This window comes from Amphiprion ocellaris, chromosome 22 (assembly GCF_022539595.1).
Source record: "Amphiprion ocellaris isolate individual 3 ecotype Okinawa chromosome 22, ASM2253959v1, whole genome shotgun sequence".
Classification (NCBI taxonomy): Eukaryota; Metazoa; Chordata; class Actinopteri; family Pomacentridae; genus Amphiprion; species Amphiprion ocellaris.
The window spans coordinates 26,489,609-26,510,224 of NC_072787.1; the positions used below are offsets into that span (position 1 = coordinate 26,489,609).

The following is a 20,616-nucleotide window of genomic DNA, read 5'->3' on the forward strand; positions in this document are numbered from 1 at the left end:
ACCTGCTTATTAGTGGATTTTGTTTAATTATTATTAATCTGTCACTAATAAATCCATGTTTGTCTCCCTGCACTGATGCCCAGTAAAGTCTCTGTTTTCTTTCCAAGAAGTTCTTCATCCTGCCTACAAAGCTGCGTTTGCTTCAGCTGGGAAACGGGAGATTCAGATACAGATTAAAGGACAGAAATGTTGACAAAACTCTCTCTAGATCTGATTAGTTTGACCTTTTTCCTCTGTCTGTGTGTTTCAGGGCCGCCACGTTAAAACAGGGCAGCTCGCTGCCATCAAGGTCATGGATGTCACCGGAGTAAGTGTCTCAGCCCGGCTTCTCTTCATGTGGTCGCTGTGTTTTTACTAACGTCTGTTTGTGTTTCAGGATGAGGAGGAGGAGATTAAAGCTGAGATCAACATGCTGAAGAAGTACAGCCACCACAGGAACATCGCCACTTACTACGGAGCCTTCGTCAAGAAGAATCCTCCGGGGATGGACGACCAGCTCTGGGTACGACGTCTGGAGACCCGATAACTGGAGAGATCAGTGGATGGTGTAGAGATACCAGCTGAAGGGTTGGCAAGCAGAGTGGTCTGACCTGCTTTCTGTAGTTTTTGAGAAAAATGGGTTAAAAGTTTTGAAGAATGGTCTAACATTCAAAGCTCCACTGTAACGCTATATTTGGGTTGTTGTGGGTTAGACCACTTTGCCAATAATATCTAGACCATAAAACATTACAGAAATTATATAAAACTCAGTTTGGACTTTTTGTGGGTCAATCATTGGTAATCAAGAAAGGCTGAAAACTGAAACCTGATACCGATATATATTAAAAATTCTAAATTTACAGCATTTGATAGCAGGGAATCTGTCTTTTATAACTAAGTTTGTTCATTAATAAGGATTAGTATGAATGAAAAATACAATAAATTCTAAATATACAGTATATATAGCATGAAATAGAAGCAAACCAGTCATTCATAACAAGGCGTCTTCACTAATAAAGATTACTATAACTAACTGAATGTTTACAACAGAAATAGAAGAGAAGACATTTGAGCGTATGATGCTTCCTTGTTTATTGTAGAATCAATTGATTGGAGATCAATAACAGTTTGTCTCCTGCTGTTTTTCTGTTTTATTATTCTTTCACTGTTCTATTACTTTTATTGCCCTCTTAGGGTCCAGATCTTAAATCAGTGTTATTGTTTTCCAGACTCTGTTTCAGGGTAATGTGTGCTAGTGTGCTAACTTGGCCGCTAGCCGTTAGCCATGAAAGCAGCTAATGTCCTGTTTTGTGGAGATGGTTGTGCTTCTTGTTCAGTTTTTTCAGGTTGTGTTTCTGCTAGAGAGTCGTGTCTGTCAGTTAGAGCAGGTTGTTAAAGTGAATCTGACTTTAGAAAGACGCTACGGTGCTCCAGATAGCGTTAGCCTAGCACTGTCAGCAGAATAAGCACCACTTGGTAAAACCTATAACCCTAACTCTAACCCTGACTGGGTTTAGCTTTTGTTGAACCAACTTACACGAAGACAGTTGAACTTGCTTCATAGCAGAAACGTTCTAAACAGTGATTCACTGAAACAAAATGTTCCACTGACAGTTTTTTTTTATGAAATTTGCTCGTTAAAACTGGACAATGTGTACGATAACACCGTTTGTGTGTTGGTCCAGCTGGTGATGGAGTTCTGTGGCGCCGGATCGGTGACGGATCTGATCAAAAACACCAAAGGGAACTCTCTGAAGGAGGAGTGGATCGCCTACGTCTGCAGGGAGATCCTCAGGGTGAGAACAGAACCCAGACACCAGAACCGAACCCAAACACCAGAACCAAACCCAAACACCAGAACAGAACCCAAACACCAGAACCAAACCCAAACACCAGAACCAAACCCAAACACCAGAAAAGAACCCAAACACCAGAACCAAACCCAAACACCAGAACCAAACCCAAACACCAGAACCAAACCCAAACACCAGAAAAGAACCCAAACACCAGAACCAAACCCAAACACCAGAACCAAACCCAGATACCAGAACAGAACCCAGACACCAGAACCGAACCCAAACACCAGAACAGAACCCAAACACCAGAACCAAACCCAAACACCAGAACCAAACCCAAACACCAGAACCGAGTCATCAGGAAAACATCTGTGTGTATTAAAAACAGAGAACGATCTTTATTTGGTATTTTCAAGGTGCTCAAAGCCATTTACAGCCTGGAAGAAAATCCAATTACTCTGCTGTCATTTTGAAACTAATAACAGTAATTTTATCTGCTGGATTTGTAATTAAAGAAGGAACCGTTGTTGAATTTTAATTAATGTAGTTATTTTATCCAAGCTCATAATGGATTCTGGATTAAAGCTCCAACAGTTTATCAGAGATATTAAACAAACGACCACTTGATAAATCACAACTCTGTTTAAATTTTTTTTTAAAAACTGTAAAAACAAAATATAAAACTATTATAGCAAAATGTCACACACACGTAGAGTCATAATAAAGACTTTTCTTACACATATTGTACTTTTAAAAAAAAAATTGTACATATTATTGTAGCGTAGAACACTATTGTTACATTTCACTATTTAAAACATGAAGCACATAATACGAAACATGCAAATAAATAAAATACTAATAAAAATGTTGACTAAATATGAAAATACTCTGCTGCATTATTAGACAACAAATATAAATATGCAATAAAACATTTTATTTATAGAGCATTTGTCAAGATGCTTAAAAAATATGCTTAATTTCCTGTATTTTTTAAACTAATAATAATTTTATCCCTACGATTTGTAATTAAGGAAGGAACTGTTGTTGGATAATAATCAATATATTGATTTTCATCAAGGTTCATTTTAGATTTTAGATTAAACCTCCAATAATCAACAAACTTGTGGATTTATTTTCGCTGTATATTCACACTATTAAATTGATTAATAATAAATGCTAATTATGCTGAGTGCTAATTGTGGCTAATAGTATTGACTCTAAGTCTTGTTTCTTCATAATGCAAGAAAGAATGTACAAAAGTAGAGTTTTTGATGCATTAAAACCATCTAAAGAGACTCTAGTTGCATCATTCTCACTTTCTTAGAGTCTACCAACCATTTCCCACCATTAGATGTCCTCAGAGCAGTCAGATGTGGTACTTCCTGTAGTCAGTCACCTTCTTAGAGTATACAAACTATTTCCTACCATTAGATGTCCTCACACAGCAGCCAGATGAGGTACTTTCTGTAGCGTGAAGGACTTTTATCAAACGTTCTGATGTGTCTGCAGGGTCTGACCCACCTCCACCAGCACAAAGTCATTCACCGAGACATCAAGGGCCAGAACGTCCTGCTGACGGAGAACGCCGAGGTCAAGCTGGGTGAGGAGACGCTCCATAAACTCACATTTATGTGCGTTAGAACGCCGTCAGAAGACCAAACGAGCATCCCTCTGTGTTTCAGTGGACTTCGGTGTGAGCGCCCAGCTGGACCGGACGGTGGGTCGCAGGAACACCTTCATCGGGACGCCGTACTGGATGGCCCCGGAGGTGATCGCCTGCGACGAGAACCCAGACGCCACGTATGACTTCAAGGTAGGACCCAAGGAGTCAGAGACAAAGAGACCAAGTTTTACACAGCAGAAGTACAGTGAGGACGATTTTACACTGCTAAAGAAATAGTGAGAAATAAGCAGTAAGTACCAGAAAAAATACATTAAAAAACTAAACAGTTCAGCAACAGTTTAAAAAAGAAACTTACAAGATCTGGTTTCCTCCTGGTTTAGACTGACTTCAGACTCAGTTTTAGACAAGCTTTAAAGTTGGTTTCAGACTTGTTTGTGGCAGATTTCAGATTCAGATAACTTTATTTATCCCCTAGGGGCAATTCAGTTTGCAGACATGGTTCGCAGCAGGACAAGACATGAAACACACATTCCACATACATTTGACCTGGATCTGTCAATAATGATTTCGAGAGGGTTTTAGACTAGCTTATATTTAACATGTAAATAATACTTCTGTGATTGTACTAGATACTGTCTGTAATTTAAAGAAACAAGGAACAAATAACTGTAAATTGTGAAAAAATTGCTAATTAATAACTAGAGATGTTCTCTGACGTGCCATAAAGACTGTTTCAGACTAACTGCAGACAGGTTTAAGCTGTAGAGGGTCTGGATCTGGTGCAGACATTAGAGATGAAATCAGGTGTTTACATGCAGCCACAATCAGAGAAGTAGCACTTTTAAAGACAGAAAATACTCAGTCCTTGCAGGTTTTTACTGAAATTGCTTCATTAAAGCTCCCACAGTTCCATTTTTCATCAAAGTGCTTGTAGCTGTGATCAAATAACACAAACTGACCTTTAAAGGAATTCTCCAGTGATGGCATCTGTGGTTTATTTTGTGTATAATCTCTGATAACGGCTGCAGAGACAGAGCCGTTATCTGTCCTGTGAGTTCCCAGCAGCTCTTCAGAGGTTGTTGGATGTTCAGCATGAACCCTGAGGAGCTGCTGGAGGATCAGAACCTCCACCATTAACCAGACCTCCAGGCTTCACCAACTCCTCAGCTCATCCTCCAGCAGCAATGCAGCAGAAAAACAGAATAATGATCATGTGGAGGAAATGTTGAAGCCTGACACCTGCAGCAGCAGCAGCAGGGGCTGATGGGTAATTTATCTGAGTGTATATATAAGAGAAGTTGTGTTTGTGTGTCTGCAGAGTGATCTGTGGTCGTTGGGAATCACAGCCATCGAGATGGCTGAGGGAGCTCCACGTAAGTCCACAACACATATACAGCATATACAGACATATAATAAAATATACATACAGACCTATACAATCATTTATCTATATTTGTACTTCATCTCCTCCTCAGCTCTATGTGACATGCATCCCATGAGGGCGCTCTTCCTCATCCCCAGAAACCCTGCACCAAGGCTCAAATCCAAGAAATGGTGAGTTAGACACACACAGAGACACAATCTGACCTGCAACAACAAGCTGCAACAAAAAACTGCAACAAGCTGCAACAAAATGTTCAACAAAAAGCTGCAACAAGCTCCAACAAAAAGCTACATGAAGCTGCAACAAAAATTACAAAAAGCTGCAACAGAAAGCTGCAAGAAGCTGCAACAAAAAGTTTCAACATCTGCAACAAAAACTACAAAACAGCTGCAGCAAAACATACAACAAAAAGCTGCCACAAGCTACAACAAAAAAACTGCAACAATCTGCAATAAATCATTGCAACAAGCTGCCAAAAGTGGCAAGAAAAGCTACAAAGAGCTGCAAGAAAATCTGCAACAAAAACTACAAAAATCTGCAACAAAATCTGCAACAAAAAGCTACAACAATCTGCAACAAAAACCTACATAAAGCTGCAACAAAAAGCTGCAACTAACAAACGAGTTCTAGTTTTAAAAGTTTATTCCACCCATAAAACTATTTTTTTTCACTTATTTCGGTCAAAGTACTGCTTTCTGTCTAAATATTTGTTATTTAAAGGTTTATTCCACCCAAAACACTCGTAGTTTTGATAGTTTGTCTGGCCCACTTCCCATTCATTCCAGTGGGGATTTGTAGCACAGTTTTTTTTTGTGAATCTTGTAAAATGCATCTCCAACATGTGTAACATCTGTAACCGGATCGTTTCAGGTCCAAGAAGTTCCAGTCGTTCATCGAGAGCTGCCTGGTGAAGAGCCACAGCCAGCGGCCGAGCACCGAGCAGCTCCTCAAGCATCCCTTCATCAGAGACCTGCCCAATGAACGGCAGGTCCGCATCCAGCTGAAGGACCACATCGACCGCACCAAGAAGAGGAGAGGGGAGAGGGGTGAGGACCGCTTTCTACAACTGCTTTTGGACTGGTTTTAGACTTGGTTTGAACTAGAGTCACCCACAGCTGGAAACATCATAAACAGTAAATGACTTCAGCTGAAATCTGTGTTTGTTTCCTCAGATGAAACTGAGTACGAGTACAGCGGCAGCGAGGAGGAGGACGAGGAGAGGGACGTCGGAGAGCCCAGGTAACGACTTTATTACCAATAATAAACCAATAGAATACCAATAAATAATACCAATAAACCTGAATAGAAGGTTGGATTTCTGGCTCCATCAGTGTGATAAAGTGAACTGAGTGACGGAATCAATCGGCTAAATTCAAAACATGAATCGTCAACCAATGTTTGATTGATATAAAACACAAACTGAGCATATTGGACGTTTAATAAAGTTTTATACAAACTAGTCTCAGCTTATTTCAATAATCTGTGATGAGGCTTCAGTTTCAGGCCTCCAGTTATAGGACTCCATTTCTAGGAACCTCATTTTTTTGCAACATCATCACCTGCCATATTGGATCATGTCTAAAGAGCACATCTTCTGATTTTAATGGTTTGTCCCATCTATAGCACTATTTTTAGTCTAAATATGTATAGTTTTAAAGGTTTATTCCAACAGAATATCACTTTCTAACAAGCAAGTTATGGTCCTAAAGGTTTGTTGCACCAAAAATACTAATTTCTGTCCAAATATTTGTAGTTTTGAAGATTTATTCCACTCAAAGTACTAATTTCTTTGCAAATATTTATAGTTTAAATAGTTTATTCCACCACAATATTAGTTTCTAACAAACAAGTTATGGTCTTCAAGGCTTATTCCACTCAAAATACAAATTTCTGTCCAAATATGTATACGTCTAAAGACTTATTCCATCACAATATTGCTTCTAGACAAACAAGGTGTGGCTTTAAAGTTTCATTCCACCCAAAATGCTACTTTCTGTCCAAATATTTATACTTTTAAAGGTTTATTCCACCAGAATATCGCTTTCTAACAAACAAGTTGTGGTTTTATAGGGTTTATTCCACCCAGAATACTAATTTGTTTGCAAATATCTATAGTTTTAAAGGTTTGTTCCACTCAAAATACTTCTAAAGGTTTATTACACCACAATACTAGTTTCTAACGAACACATTACGGTCTTAAAGGCTTATTCCACCCAGTATACTATTAGTTTTAATGGTTTGTTGCTTCCAGTAGTTTAGGAATCTTTCCTCTGAGTTTATTTATTATCCTCCTGACATAGAGACAGGATTAATGAGGATCTGTCAGGAAGTTGACAACTTTTACATAGAAATTCATTCAGAAGAGAAGCCAACATGTTCAGATGCCTGGCTGAGGTTTAAATCTCTCCTCTGATTGGCCGTCCTGCAGCTCCATCATCAACATTCCTGGCGAGTCGACTCTGAGGCGGGACTTCCTGCGCCTCCAGCTGGCTAATAAGGAGCGCTCGGAGCTGATCCGGCGTCAGCAGCTGGAGCAGCAGCAGAACGAGGAGCACAAGCGCCAGCTGCTGGCCGAGAGGCAGAAACGCATCGAGGAGCAGAAGGAGCAGCGGCGGCGGCTGGAGGAGGTAGATCCAGAAACACACAGAGAACGTTGTGGTGATGCATGTTGAATAAATTAGTCACACAACAAGTAGACGATAGGAACCCTCGTGTCGTCCTGTGGGTCAAATTGATCCATTTTAACAGCTGCTGGTTCATGTTCACACTGTAATTCAGTGGAAATAGAGGCTGAATTGTTGATCTTTTGTCTCATCTTTTATTGTCAAACCCAAATGTTTTGAGTCTACAGCAAAAAAAAAAAAAAAATCAAGAAACTGGCCTCACTGTTCTGATATGTCTGGAGGGGAGTGTTTAATATAATAAGCAGATGATTTCTGTTGTTAAATGTGTGTAATTATACAAGATATATTTATTTAACAAACAAATTTATGTTAAAAGAATACAGTGTGTATTGTAAAAACAAATAAATTGTAAAAACAAATAAAAATAAGTTAATATTCCAGCAGTGGGAAACAAAAAGTAGCAATCTCTTTAAAAAAAAACAATAGTTTTACATAAGTAAAATACATTTTCTAGCCTTATTTTAATGCATTTCAATGTTTAATGAAAGATATTTAATGTGTAAAAACAGTTAAATCACTCATAAAATATAGTAACATATGACCAACGCTTATAGATTTTTGTTGTAAAAAAAGAAAAATTCTAAATTTAAAAAACAAATCCATGTAAAAAAAAAATAAAAAACAAGTGAAAATAAAGTAATATTCCAGCAGCTCATTAAACATGACAGTAATCTTCCACAACTGAAGTACAATTAATATCTTTACAAATATTTATAGTTTTAAGGGTTTATTCCACCACAATATTACTTTCGAACAAATTAATTATGGTCCTAAAAGTTTTTTTTTTTTTTTTTTTTATAAATAAATACTATAGTTTTAATGGTTTGTTCCACTCAAAATGCTAATTTCTGTCTAAATATGTAAAGTTCTAAAAATGAATTCCACTAGAATATTACTTTCTAACAAAGAAGTTATGGTTTTATAAGGTTTATTCCACCTAAAATGCTAATTTCTTTGCAAATATTTATATTTTTAAATGTTTATTCCACCCAAACGCTATTTGGTTTACTGTGGACATCATTGCTGTTTGAGAAACAAACATAGCAGACAGGTTAACCTGTGAAAAACCACCACACCTGAGCTGTTCACACCTGGGATGATGTCAGAGAAACACACCTGACGCCTGCTTTGCTTTTTCCACCGACAGCAACAGCGTCGTGAGCGAGAGCTGAGGAAGCAGCAGGAGCGAGAGCAGAGGAGGAGGTACGAGGAGATGGAGCAGCTCCGGAGGGAGGAGGAGAGGAGGCATGCCGAGAGGGAACAGGTGAGACGCACCTGGCTGCAGGTGAGGGGCGGGGCTTCACGGCACACTACTGATGTCATTGGACCTCACAGTTTAAAATGAAGAAAACACTGAGGAGAAAACAGAGAAAGATTTTTAATCCTCTGAACTCCAAGCAGTTTTTATTCATTTTTCACATTTTTCCCCACTGTGGGCTCGTTTTTTCGCTGCTGTATAGAGTTTTACATCTTAATAAAGCGTTCCCCAACCACCATACAAAGAATAAAAAGTTCAGTTTTTTAATTTATTTCCAGCACGTTTTTTGAAATTTTTTTGACATTTGTTTACATAAGATTATTAAGAGAAAGCGCCTTGTTTGAAATTGATGTTTTTGAAGGAGAACATTCCTAAACTTCTATTTTGTCCTTTAGCTTGAAGTAGCGAATGACTTTAGGTGGCTGAAATAAGTCTTTGTCATGGCGCGCCTTTACCAGCTAAACCTCCACAATGTTCTCTAAAAAAATTGTGTGCACCTGCAATGTAGAAACACTATCCTAGTTGATCCAGCTTGTTTTGACATCTGTGCACTGGCCTGATGTTGTTAAGCATCCCAGAAGTCTTTGTCATGGTGCCCCTTTACCACACGATGCTCCCTAAAACATGACTCTTACATGTGGAACTGGAGTCCAGAGCATTGAAGTGCTGCTTTAACAGAATCTCTAACTCGGTGCTGCAGTAGAACAGAAGAGGGAAACTTCCTCACCTCTCTCCTTTCTCATGTTTAAATTTTCTCCTTCAGATTTCCTGCTGATCTCAGTAATAAGCTCCACTAATCGCTGCTCCCTGGTTTTATCTGTGCTCGGCTATTTCTGTCTAAATCCCTTCTTTCACACCTCTTCAATAAATCTCCTACTTTTGTCTGTCCTCCTCCTCTTTTCCCTTTTCTTCTATTTCCTACTCGGCTGATGTCACTGGTTGCCTGGGCTCCCATTCGCTCTCCTCCTGCCCCACTCTCTCTGATTGGCTGCATGTGGCACTGTCCCGGCCGCTGATTGGTTAGGAGTATATCCGTAGACAGCTGGAGGAGGAGCAGAGGCAGCTGGAGATCCTTCAGCAGCAGCTCCTGCAGGAACAGGCCCTACTGCTGGTAACACAACACACAAACACAGCGACAACAATCCCAGTACCTCCGTTTGGTTCGTTAAGCCTGGAAGTCTCAGACGTTAGAAGGACTCGATGCAGCTCTTCACTTCAGGCTGCACAAGACAAGGACATTAGTGGTTTATGACAGACATGAACACACAAAATAACCCGAAACAACCAAATGCGATCCGTACATTTGAATTAGATCACAACAAACTCACACAGATCAGACCAGATGTCAGAAACATGCAGCAGTTACAAAATGAAAACAGCTAATAACTCTGAGTGTACGCTAAAATTTGCTGTCTTTAGAATAGAATAGAATAGAATATGAAGTAAAATAATATAAAATATTGTTTAAAATGCAAAATTTCAGGGAATCTGCTTCACTTTTTCTTGTAATCTGCAATAATTCTTTCTCCTTCACACCTTTTAATCTCCTGTTAAAGTTTACCGTCTTAAACGTTACTGACTCGTCCTTTCAGTCTTTATATTTGTAATGTGTCAGGTTATTAACAGTTCACAGTGCAGTTTTTACATTTCTTGTGCAACGTTTCCAAACATTCCTCATGGTCCTGGTTGTTTCTGGTGGTTGACCTACATTTTATATCAGTTTTACCTCTGCTTTACCTCTCTTTTACACCATTTTTACCTCAATTTTACCTGTGTTTTACCTCAGTTTTACCTCTATTTTACCTCCGTTTTCCCTCAGTTTTACCTCTATTTTACCTCTGTTTAACCTCTATTTTACCTCCGTTTTCCCTCAGTTTTACCTCTATTTTACCTCTGTTTAACCTCTATTTTACCTCCGTTTTACCTCTGTTTAACCTCCGTTTCTCTGCTGTGTTTGGTCCAGGAGTACAAGAGGAAGCAGATCGAGGAGCAGCGGCAGGCCGAGCGTCTTCAGAGGCAGCTTCAGCAGGAACGAGCTTATCTGGTTTCTCTACAGCAGCAGCAGGAAACACCGAGACCGCCGGCCGACAAGAAGCAGCTGTACCACTACAAGGACCAAGCACCGGGCAGCAACGACAAGCCGGCCTGGGCCAAGGAGGTAACCGGAGGCCACCGAGGGTCGGGTTTAGTAGTGGGGGTTCTGCCGCTGGTTACACTTATTAATGCAACTTTATTTTCAACAAAAAACTGTCTAAAACCTTTTTTTGGAAACAAATGACAAACATCTAACAACACAACACATGAATTTCCTAATGAAGTTTCAACATCCTCAAGACACTTGTAGACTGTTCTGCACTGTGGATTTCTTGGTCAAAAATTAGTTTATCTGTATAATTTACAAATAATAACATAATATAAATTAAAATTGTCCACAAAATGAAGGCTAATTCCAGCTTAGTTATGTGTGTTTTCAAGATGCTTAACATACTTTTCTTGAGTTTACATTGTTAAAACAGGTTGAAATAATGTCACTTTGTCATTTTATTCTCATTTATGGACACAAAAAGCTTCATCTGCATTATTTACAAGCAAGAATAAACTGAAATGAACATTTTCCACAAAGTACAGCACACAAATGACAAAACAAATACATAAAAGTAGAATTTCATAATGAAAATGGCCGGTTTTCCTGCTTTTTATACGACAGATGTGACTGTTGGGCTGATAAATGAGCTTCTTCGTCTCTAACATTAGATTTTTTTCTCAGGATCAAAGTCGTCGCTGCTAAACGTTCTAACGTTTCCTCAGACAAGACAGAAGAACTTCACCCTCTGAGTAGATGTTTGTTTAGTTTTCTGTCCTCCAGGTTTCATCTGAATCCAGAGAAAAGTCGACATTAACCTGAAAATGACCGTTTCTTGATTTTCTTTTTTCCAGGTGTCCACAGGATCCGTTTGTTTGATCAGTGTTTTTCTTCCAGGAGGTGAAATGTGTTTTTATTGGTTACCAGCTGATCTCTGCAGGAGGAAGCTCTGCCCCTCTGGCTTCCTGTCTGTCATGTTAAACACTCACCTTGTCGTCCAGGTGATGCGTCGCGCTCAGAGCAACTCTCCTCGCGTCCCTCCTAAGAAGTTCCACTCCTTCAGGGAGACTCGTAACGTCCAGCTGGACAACCTGCTGCTGCTTCCCGGCTACAAGCCTCGCCGCCGCCGCCGCCCGCCGTCCTACCCGGCTCACGGCAGCCCGTCCAGAGACCAGCTCCACGTCCCCAGGATCCGGGTCACCTGCGTCCCGGAGCCCGACTCGACCCGGCTGCTGGTCCGCCGGCCGAGTCCCAGCAGGAGCCCCGAGTCGAGGGGTCGCAGCCCCGGACGCCGGGTCAGTCGGAGGCTGAACAGAGCCTCGTTAGGGCTGCTGGCCGCTTAATTAACCCTTTAATTAACAGTTTCCTCTTCTAACCAGGTGACCTCACTTCCTCTAACAGGTGATCTCACTTCCTCTAACCAGGTGACCTCACTTCCTCTAACAGGTGATCTCACTTCCTCTAACCAGGTGACCTCACTTCCTCTAACCAGGTGATCTCACTTCCTCTAACCAGGTGATCTCACTTCCTCTAACAGGTGATCTCACTTCCTCTAACCAGGTGACCTCACTTCCTCTAACCAGGTGATCTCACTTCCTCTAACCAGGTGATCTCATTTCCTCTAACCAGGTGATCTCATTTCCTCTAACTCATTTCATTCTCTTCAGTTTTGGAGTTAAAAGTGGTAGAAAATTTATCAGAAAATCCATTGTAGGAGGTGGATAAATAAATATAGAAATATAGAAATTAATATGCAAAGAAATAATAAATAACGATTTAGATATAAAGAAATACATATAGAAATTTAAAAAATGAATAAGGAAATGGAAAATGCTTAAAGAAATAGACACATGGAAATTAATATACAGGGAAATAATAAAATACATGAATAGATGTAAAAATAATGAAATACATAAAACTGATGTAGAAATGATAAAATAAATGAAGTTAATAATATATAAATAAAGGTTTAAAAATATAGAAATATGGAAATAAAAACAGAAATAAAAGTAAAATAAATATATTTACAGAAATAATGGTAGAAATTATGCAATTGATATGTATAGAAATACAAAATAAATAAATATATTTAAAAATTTAAATAAATCAAGCAATGTGGAAATATGGAAACAAAGAAATGTAGAAATACTGGAATAATAAAATAAATCCATCTATTCTAAAATAAGGAAATAAATAAATATAGAAATAATAAAACTAAACAATGTAAAAATAAGGAGATTAAATGTGTAGAAATGAATAAATATGGATATAATGAAACTAATTAAACATATACGGAGATTAAATAAGTAGATATATATAGAAATACCTGAATTAATTTGGACAAACTGCATGGCGTATGTTAATTTTTTGGTTTTTCAGACATTCTAAATGTTCCATTTCAGGTATTTTACGTTTATAAAATCCTCCACCTCTCCTCTTATTTTAATCTCTATTAATTCTTTCTCCTGCTCGTCTTTTAAATCTCTCTGTGGGTTTTATTTTCCAGGTTTCTGACCATCTGGCTGCTGCAGATTCCTCTCTATATTTCTACTGAATAATAATAAAAGCTGCTCTGCTGCTGCATGTCAGTTCTAACTGCTTCTAACTTCAACATCTAACCTCAGAATTCCTCTTCCAGGCGTCACATTCGTCTCTTTTTAACTGCAGGTTGTGAAATCTTCTCTCCTTCTGCTTTTATCTGGAGGTTTTAAAGACACCAGGTCGTGTTTTTCTGACCAAGATGCTGAAAATGCAGCTCAGAGCTCCACGTTTGGAGTCAAATCGAGGCCACTTTCAGCCTCACATTTAGGGCAGATCTGCGGTTCTGCCCCTGGTGGCCACCGCTGCCCCGATGTGGGGCATCTGCAGCTAAATATAGTCGCTTTTAGATCAGGTCTACCCTCCTGTCGGCCTCCCAGGATTCCCCCTGAAGCCTCGCAGGAGAAATATTTCCATCAGACGCTCAATGTTCCCCCCTAGAACCAAACCAGCTGCTAGAAACATCAAATCAGCAAAAATAACAGGAAGTAGTGGCAAAATATGAAGTTAAAAGAGTTTTAAAAAAAAAAAAGCATTTTTTAAAAATCTCACAATTGATCCCTGAAGGGAAATTGGTTGTTTTTTTATGTTAAACAAGCTGCTAATTGAACAAAACTAATGAAATAAAATGATCTGCAACTTAAAACCTGTGAATATGTGTTTATATTCCAGAAAAATGGAAATAAAGATAGAAAAATATGGATGAAAAATTTAGAAATACATAATTAATAATGAAATTAATGAACATAGAAACAACTAAATAAATTCAAGCAAATGTGAAGATGAATACATGTGGAAATATAGAAATATGGAAATAAATACAGATAGAAATACATGAAGAAAATGAATGGGAATACACAGAAATAGATATATTTAAAAATACAAAAACATAGAAATAATAAAAAATAAAAGTAGAAATATGGTATAAAGTAAATGGTATAAAGAAAATCATTTTAAAAAATAGAAATAAAATAAATAAATGTGGAAATTTGGAAATAAGCACAAACATAAATACAGGAACAAAATTAATGGAGATATACGGAAATAGATATATCTAAAAAAATAAATAAACATAGAAATAATATACTAAATTCATGTGGAAATGAAGAAATAAATACAGAAATATGTTATGAAATGAATGTAGCAGTACGGAAATAAATAAATTTAAAAATACGTAAACATAAAATAATAATATAAATAAGTAGTGATAATATAATAAACTTCCAAAAATATTATTTTATTAATAATTCTGATTGTTAATATGATTAAATAATATTTTAAATATTAATAAATACATGTAGAAATACAAAAAGAAATAAACACGGAAATAATAAAATAACTGAATGTACAAATAACTAAATAAATCAGTAAATGCAAATATAGACAGAAATAAACACATAAAGAAATAAACATAGCAGTGCAGAAATAAATCAAATTCAGAAATGATTATTAAACATAGACACAATAAATAAATAAATATATATGTATGTAAATATGGAAATGAATCAACATAGAAATCACAAAAGAAATAAATAAATTTAGAAATACAGAAAAAACAAAAAATACAGAAACTTACAGAAATAGAATGACATAAAACAGTGAAGTAAATGTAAAAAAAATATGGACGTAATAAACAGAAACAGAAAAAAATCTGTTTACAAAACAGAACTGCAACAATTAACAAATTAAATAACAAAACCTAGAAATACATAAATAAAAACATAGAAAAAACAGGAGAAATACATAAATAAACTCAGACAATCAGAAATAGATACAAAACGTAATGAAGGTCAAGTTGATGTGTGGAAAAGATGTCACCAGTTATCTTTTAGTAATTTATTTCAGCATCACTTTATTTAACAAATGCTTCAAATAGAGACACCAACCGTGTTTCACACTATCGGTTTAGAAATCCCACATTTAGTTGTTTTCTTAAAGATGAGAATCTATAAATCAGATGAATGGGTGCTTTCAGACTGACTGTGTCTGGTGTCTGTCAGGTGGAGGAACATTATAAGATGAACAGACAGACTTCTCCTGCGTTGCAGCATAAAGTGTCCAACCGGATCTCGGACCCGTCGCTGCCGCCGCGATCCGAGTCCTTCAGTAGCGGAGGCATCCAGCAGGCGAGGACCCCGCCCATGCACCGATCCGTCGAGCCTCAGGTGGGTCCGTTTACGTCTCTACGTCTGAAACATCTCAGGGTGCGATCACACCGTTTGGTCTGGAGTTTACAGTGAAGTCAGGAAGGCTTGAGCTGGAATGTTGTTTATTATCATTATTATAGTGTTGTACCAATGCTACTTGCAGCTTTAATTTATTATTGTACCACAGTGGCACAATAGTGCCCCCTGGAAATGTTCAGACTTCACCAACAGCTATGGAATTTTTTAGACGTATGTAGCTCATGAAGACGCACAAAACAGTAATTGACACCCATGGCCGAAACCCAACAGGAAGTCAGCCATTTTGAATTATGTGTCATATTTTGTGCCTTTTTGGGGCATTATTGGACATTTTCAAAAGCTAGAAACACAAACAGGGTAGCCCCTACACACCTGAAACTTGATCAGAAGTTATCAAAATGCCCTGCTAAAGTCTGATGGCATGGAAATGGCAGCCGGTGACAATTCACCATGAAACAGGAAGTGCTGCTTAACTAACCTGATGAAACAGGAAGTGCTGTCTAACTAGCCTCTACATGCTCCAATCTGCCTCAAACTCTACATGTTTGATCACAGTCCTGCCCTCATCACATCTATAGGCTGAAATACATTCTTGGTCGCAGCACCACCTGGTGGACATGCTTGATGTCACTGACCAGCAAAGACGCGAGGACCCAACCAACGCTACTTGCAGCTTTAATTATATTGATTATTGTTGAAATTTTAGCATTTATTAATACAAGGTTTTTGCGTGGGTTGTGCCATAGCAATTAAGCTAACGGGATGCCTTCTTAACCAGAATTGCTGTCACTGTTGGAAGAAACACTACGATATATTCAGTAGGACTCCTGGTACCGAAATTTCTAGATGTCGTTGGACTTTTTTGGCTGACATAAATGGAAGAAAACAAACAAAAAATATCACAATACAAGAAACTTGGTATTTAAAACTAATAGTTTAACCCTCTGAGCTCCAAAAGAAAGGCATGCTTACTTGGAAATGTCGCCATAATTACACCATTTATCACACATGCATACAGCTAATCTGCAATACATTTTCTGACAGGCCCCATCTTCTGCCTTATCGGTTAAAATGTTTTTTACTGGTTAAATTATTTACGGCAATCAATCGATAATCATTAATGTTCCCTAGTGTGGACACTAGCATTAAAGCATGAGTTGACCTTAACAGGACATGAACAAACTGATGCATATGAGCTGGACTTTTCTCGTTTGTGGAAACAGTTGGAGCTGCTGCTTGTTTTTTCTGTTGCTTGTATGTTGAGGGCTATTAGAGCTCCATTTTCCCAACTGGATTGGTGTGAACGCACCCTGAGGCATGTCTTCTCACCTTCCCCCCGCTATGACCTCCCTCCTGCATTCGCTCCCTCTGGACTTGCTTCCTGATCACGGATCCTGATCCTGCTCTTCCTCCTCCACCTTTGCCTGTTTTCCTGCCTGCTTGTGCGTGTCTGTTTGTGTGTTTGTGTGTGTGTTTGTGTGTGTTCAGATGGCCCACCTGGTGCAGGTGAAGAGTCATGGCCTGTCGGGCTCCCAGTCCCTGTACGACCCCCACGGCGTGTCCTCGTCCTCCTCGGCGTCGCCCTCCCCCTCCCGGCCTCCCATGCCCCGGCAGAACTCCGACCCCACCTCCGACACCCCTCCTCCCCCGCCCCTGTCCCGCCTGGCGCCCCCCCTGGACAAGCTGGATCGCAGCTCCTGGTTGCGGCAGGACGACGACATGCCGCCCAAGGTCTCTGCATGCCACCCATCGAGTGTTTCTGTCCGAGTGTGTGCGCCGACTCTGCTTTATTTCTGGCTTCCTTTTCTTGCCTGTGTGCAGGTTTTTAGCCGTCTGCTCAGTTTCTTTAGCGTTTGCTGTTTTAGAAAAGAAGATGTGAAGAAGTTCAACAGCGGTACAAAGCGAAATTTTTAAGCTAAATTCGATGCAGCAGAATTGAAGCACAAAATATTGCCCAAAGCATCACAGGAGTCTTTGTCATGGTGCCCCTTTACTAGCCAAACCTCTGCAATGCTCTCTAAAAAGTGACTGTTACATACGCAACTGGAATTTAGAAACACTATCCTAGTTGATCGAACTTGAACTTTACTTGAACACTAAATTTTTGTGCTAAATTTGATGCAGCAGAATTAAAGCACAAAACATTGTGTAAAGCATTGCATAGGTCTTTGTCATGGTGGCCCTTGGTATCCTTTTGTTTACTGTTTTGGAATGGAAGATAGGAAGAAATTCAACAACTATACTGAGCTAAATGTTTATGCTAAGCTTGATGCTGCAGAATTGAAGCACAAAATACCATATTAAGCATCACAGAAGTCTTTGTCATGATGCCCCTTGGGCTTCTTTTGTTTGCTGTTGTAGAGCAGAAGATGCTGATCTCAAAGCTAAATTTAATTTGCCAGAGGAAGATCTGGAAAACAGCAGCAGAGAGCGACATTTTCACTTTAAACAAAAGTAAAAATTTGAGTAAAACAAGGAGTCAGTGTCAGTGAAGCTGAAACCCCTCAATTTCCAAGAAAGTCTTCATGTTTTTTTTTGGCTCTCTTTGCTTTTTTCTAGATGTTCTTAAAGTAAAAATAAACTATGTGCACAGAAATACAGAGACTGACCCCCTATAAGATGGCATTTCTATTAGATTTAGTTCTTTAAAGTCAGAACTAATGTTTCCAGAATGTTTTTGCTGCTCTCGTCAGGTTTCAGTGCTGTTGTTCCAGAGATGCTGACACTAGCTGGATGGTGGTGCGGTTGTGTGTTTTCAGGTTCCTCAGAGGACGACCTCCATCTCTCCTGCTCTGGTCAGGAAGAACTCTCCTGGAAACGGGCCGGGCCTCGGTCCTCGGGCCGGAGCCCACCTGATCCGGGCCAGGTGAGCCCTGAAAAACTCTGGAGGGTTTGTTTTAGTCCAGGAAGGGTTTTTCAGCATGAATGAGACGCCGCTGTGTTTGTGTTGCCGTAGCAACCCCGACCTGCGGAGGACCGACGTTTCCATGGAGACGCCCCTGAAGAGGACGAGCAGCGGCAGCTCCTCCAGCTCCAGCACCCCCAGCTCCCAGGGAGGCTCCAATGAGAGAGGTGAGGGTTTCTAAAGGGGCCGAGGTAGACCTGAAACCATAAAACCAGGTCTGAAGGCTTCAACCTGAGCCCTAAACCCAGGTCTGAAGCTTCAATCTGAACCATAAAACCAGGTCTGAACCCTCAACCTGAACCCTAAACCCAGGTCTGAAGCTTCAATCTGAACCATAAAACCAGGTCTGAACCCTCAACCTGATCCTCAAACCAGGTCTAAACCAGCTCTAAACCACAAAACCAGGTCTGATCCCTCTAACCAGATCTGCTTCCTCAACCTAACTGTAAACCGGACCTGAACCCTCAACCTGAACCTTACAACCAGGTCTAAACCTTAGACCAGATGTGAACCCTCGATTTTGTCCCTGAAACCAGGCCTGAAATGTTAAACCAGGTCTGAACCTTTAAACCAGGTCTATACTGTCCCCTCTTTGTGTGTCTGTTTGTGTTTTCAGGTAATTCGGCCTCTAAGACTGAAGGTTCGACTCTTTCCTCCCACGACACCAAAGACGACAACAGAGAGCTGACCAGACCCAGCAGGCCTGCAGTGAGGACACACTGTACACACACACAAAAATACACACTCTACACAAACACGCACTCTACACAAATACACACTGTACACACAAACATAAATACACACTGTACACACAAACATAAATACACACTGTACACAAACACACACTCTACACAAATACACACTGTACACACAAACATAAATACACACTGTACACACAAACATAAATACACACTGTACACAAACACACACTGTACAAATACATACTGTACAAAAACACACTGTACACAAACACATTGTATAAACACACACTGTACACAAACACACTGTACACAAACACATTGTACGCTCACACAAACACACACTGTACACAAACACACTGTATAAACACACACTGTACACAAACACACTGTACACAAACACATTGTACGCTCACACAAACACACACTGTACACAAACACACACTGTACAAACACACACTGTACACAAACACATTGTACACTCACACAAACACACACTGTACACAAACACACTGTACAAACACACACTGTACAAACACACACTGTACACAAACACATTGTACACTCACACAAACACACACTGTACACAAACACACACTGTACAAACACACACTGTACACAAACACATTGTACACTCACACAAACACACACTACACAAACACACTGTACAAACACACACTGTACACAAACACACTGTACACAAACACACACACCATAGAGACACACCCTCCCAGACTGGGTTCTTCCTGTCGTCCCTCTGATCTCGGATCTTTAACTGGTTTCTCTTTAACTGGTTTCTCTTTAACTGGTTTCTCTTTAACTGGTTTCTCTTTAACTGGTTTCTCTTTAACTGGTTTCTCTTTAACTGGTTTCTCTTTAACTCTTCTGCTGGTTTCACTTTCTGTCTCCATTTTCCTCCATCGACCTTCAGAGCTATAAGAAAGCTGTAGACGAGGTCAGTGAGACAGACTGTCCACCTGTCTGTCTGTCTGTCTGTCCACCTGTCTGTCCACCTGCCTGTCCTCCTGTCTGTCTGCCTGTCCTCCTGTCTGTCTGTCCTCCTGTCTGTCTACCTGTCTGTCTGTCCTCCTTGAGTTCAATCTCTAGTTTCCATTCCAGCAGTCAGCAGCTTCAGTCCAGATAGAAATAAAAACTCCATAAAAACAGATTAAATCCAGAAATTGTTCAGAAACACCAACAGGAGACCTGCTTAAGTTACACATGGAGGCTTGTAGAACATTAAATACTTCATATTTTATCTAAAAAAAAATCACTTTATTTACTATATGTATACATTTTTTATTGATTTTCAGAAGTCTTAACTTTTTTAAAAGGTTAAGTTCCTAAAAATGTATTCTCTTCACAAAACTGTCCTTAAAGTTCTTGCTTTTCTTAAATCCTAATTTAAATATTATTCAAATTTAAAATGTATTTTCATTGTCCCTACATATGTAATTTCTTTGACAGTATTGTTTGTTTTT

At 39.3% G+C, this 20,616-nt stretch overlaps 1 protein-coding gene and 1 long non-coding RNA gene across 11 annotated transcripts in view; both read left to right on the forward strand.

Moving 5' to 3' along the window:
• Positions 1-20,616, forward strand: part of tnikb (TRAF2 and NCK interacting kinase b) — a 68,485-nt gene that overhangs the window by 22,083 nt on the left and 25,786 nt on the right. For 2 of the 10 annotated variants that reach the window (XM_035958509.2, XM_055007218.1), the window contains exons 3-21: positions 251-307; positions 377-502; positions 1,665-1,775; positions 3,285-3,375; positions 3,458-3,588; positions 4,718-4,772; positions 4,875-4,953; positions 5,654-5,829; positions 5,956-6,022; positions 7,212-7,410; positions 8,615-8,731; positions 9,750-9,836; positions 10,689-10,883; positions 11,810-12,103; positions 15,347-15,511; positions 17,021-17,263; positions 18,292-18,398; positions 18,489-18,604; positions 19,054-19,145. In XM_035958509.2, the coding sequence (XP_035814402.1) occupies positions 251-307; positions 377-502; positions 1,665-1,775; positions 3,285-3,375; positions 3,458-3,588; positions 4,718-4,772; positions 4,875-4,953; positions 5,654-5,829; positions 5,956-6,022; positions 7,212-7,410; positions 8,615-8,731; positions 9,750-9,836; positions 10,689-10,883; positions 11,810-12,103; positions 15,347-15,511; positions 17,021-17,263; positions 18,292-18,398; positions 18,489-18,604; positions 19,054-19,145 (2,508 nt within the window). The remainder of the gene's footprint in view (positions 1-250; positions 308-376; positions 503-1,664; positions 1,776-3,284; positions 3,376-3,457; positions 3,589-4,717; positions 4,773-4,874; positions 4,954-5,653; positions 5,830-5,955; positions 6,023-7,211; positions 7,411-8,614; positions 8,732-9,749; positions 9,837-10,688; positions 10,884-11,809; positions 12,104-15,346; positions 15,512-17,020; positions 17,264-18,291; positions 18,399-18,488; positions 18,605-19,053; positions 19,146-20,616) is intronic. The other 8 variants (XM_055007216.1, XM_035958520.2, XM_055007221.1 and 5 more) reach the window with 8 other exon arrangements.
• On the forward strand, positions 12,110-12,360 carry LOC129348014 (uncharacterized). The gene is made up of 2 exons (XR_008600425.1): positions 12,110-12,187; positions 12,233-12,360. It is a non-coding gene; the product is annotated as an uncharacterized LOC129348014 (long non-coding RNA).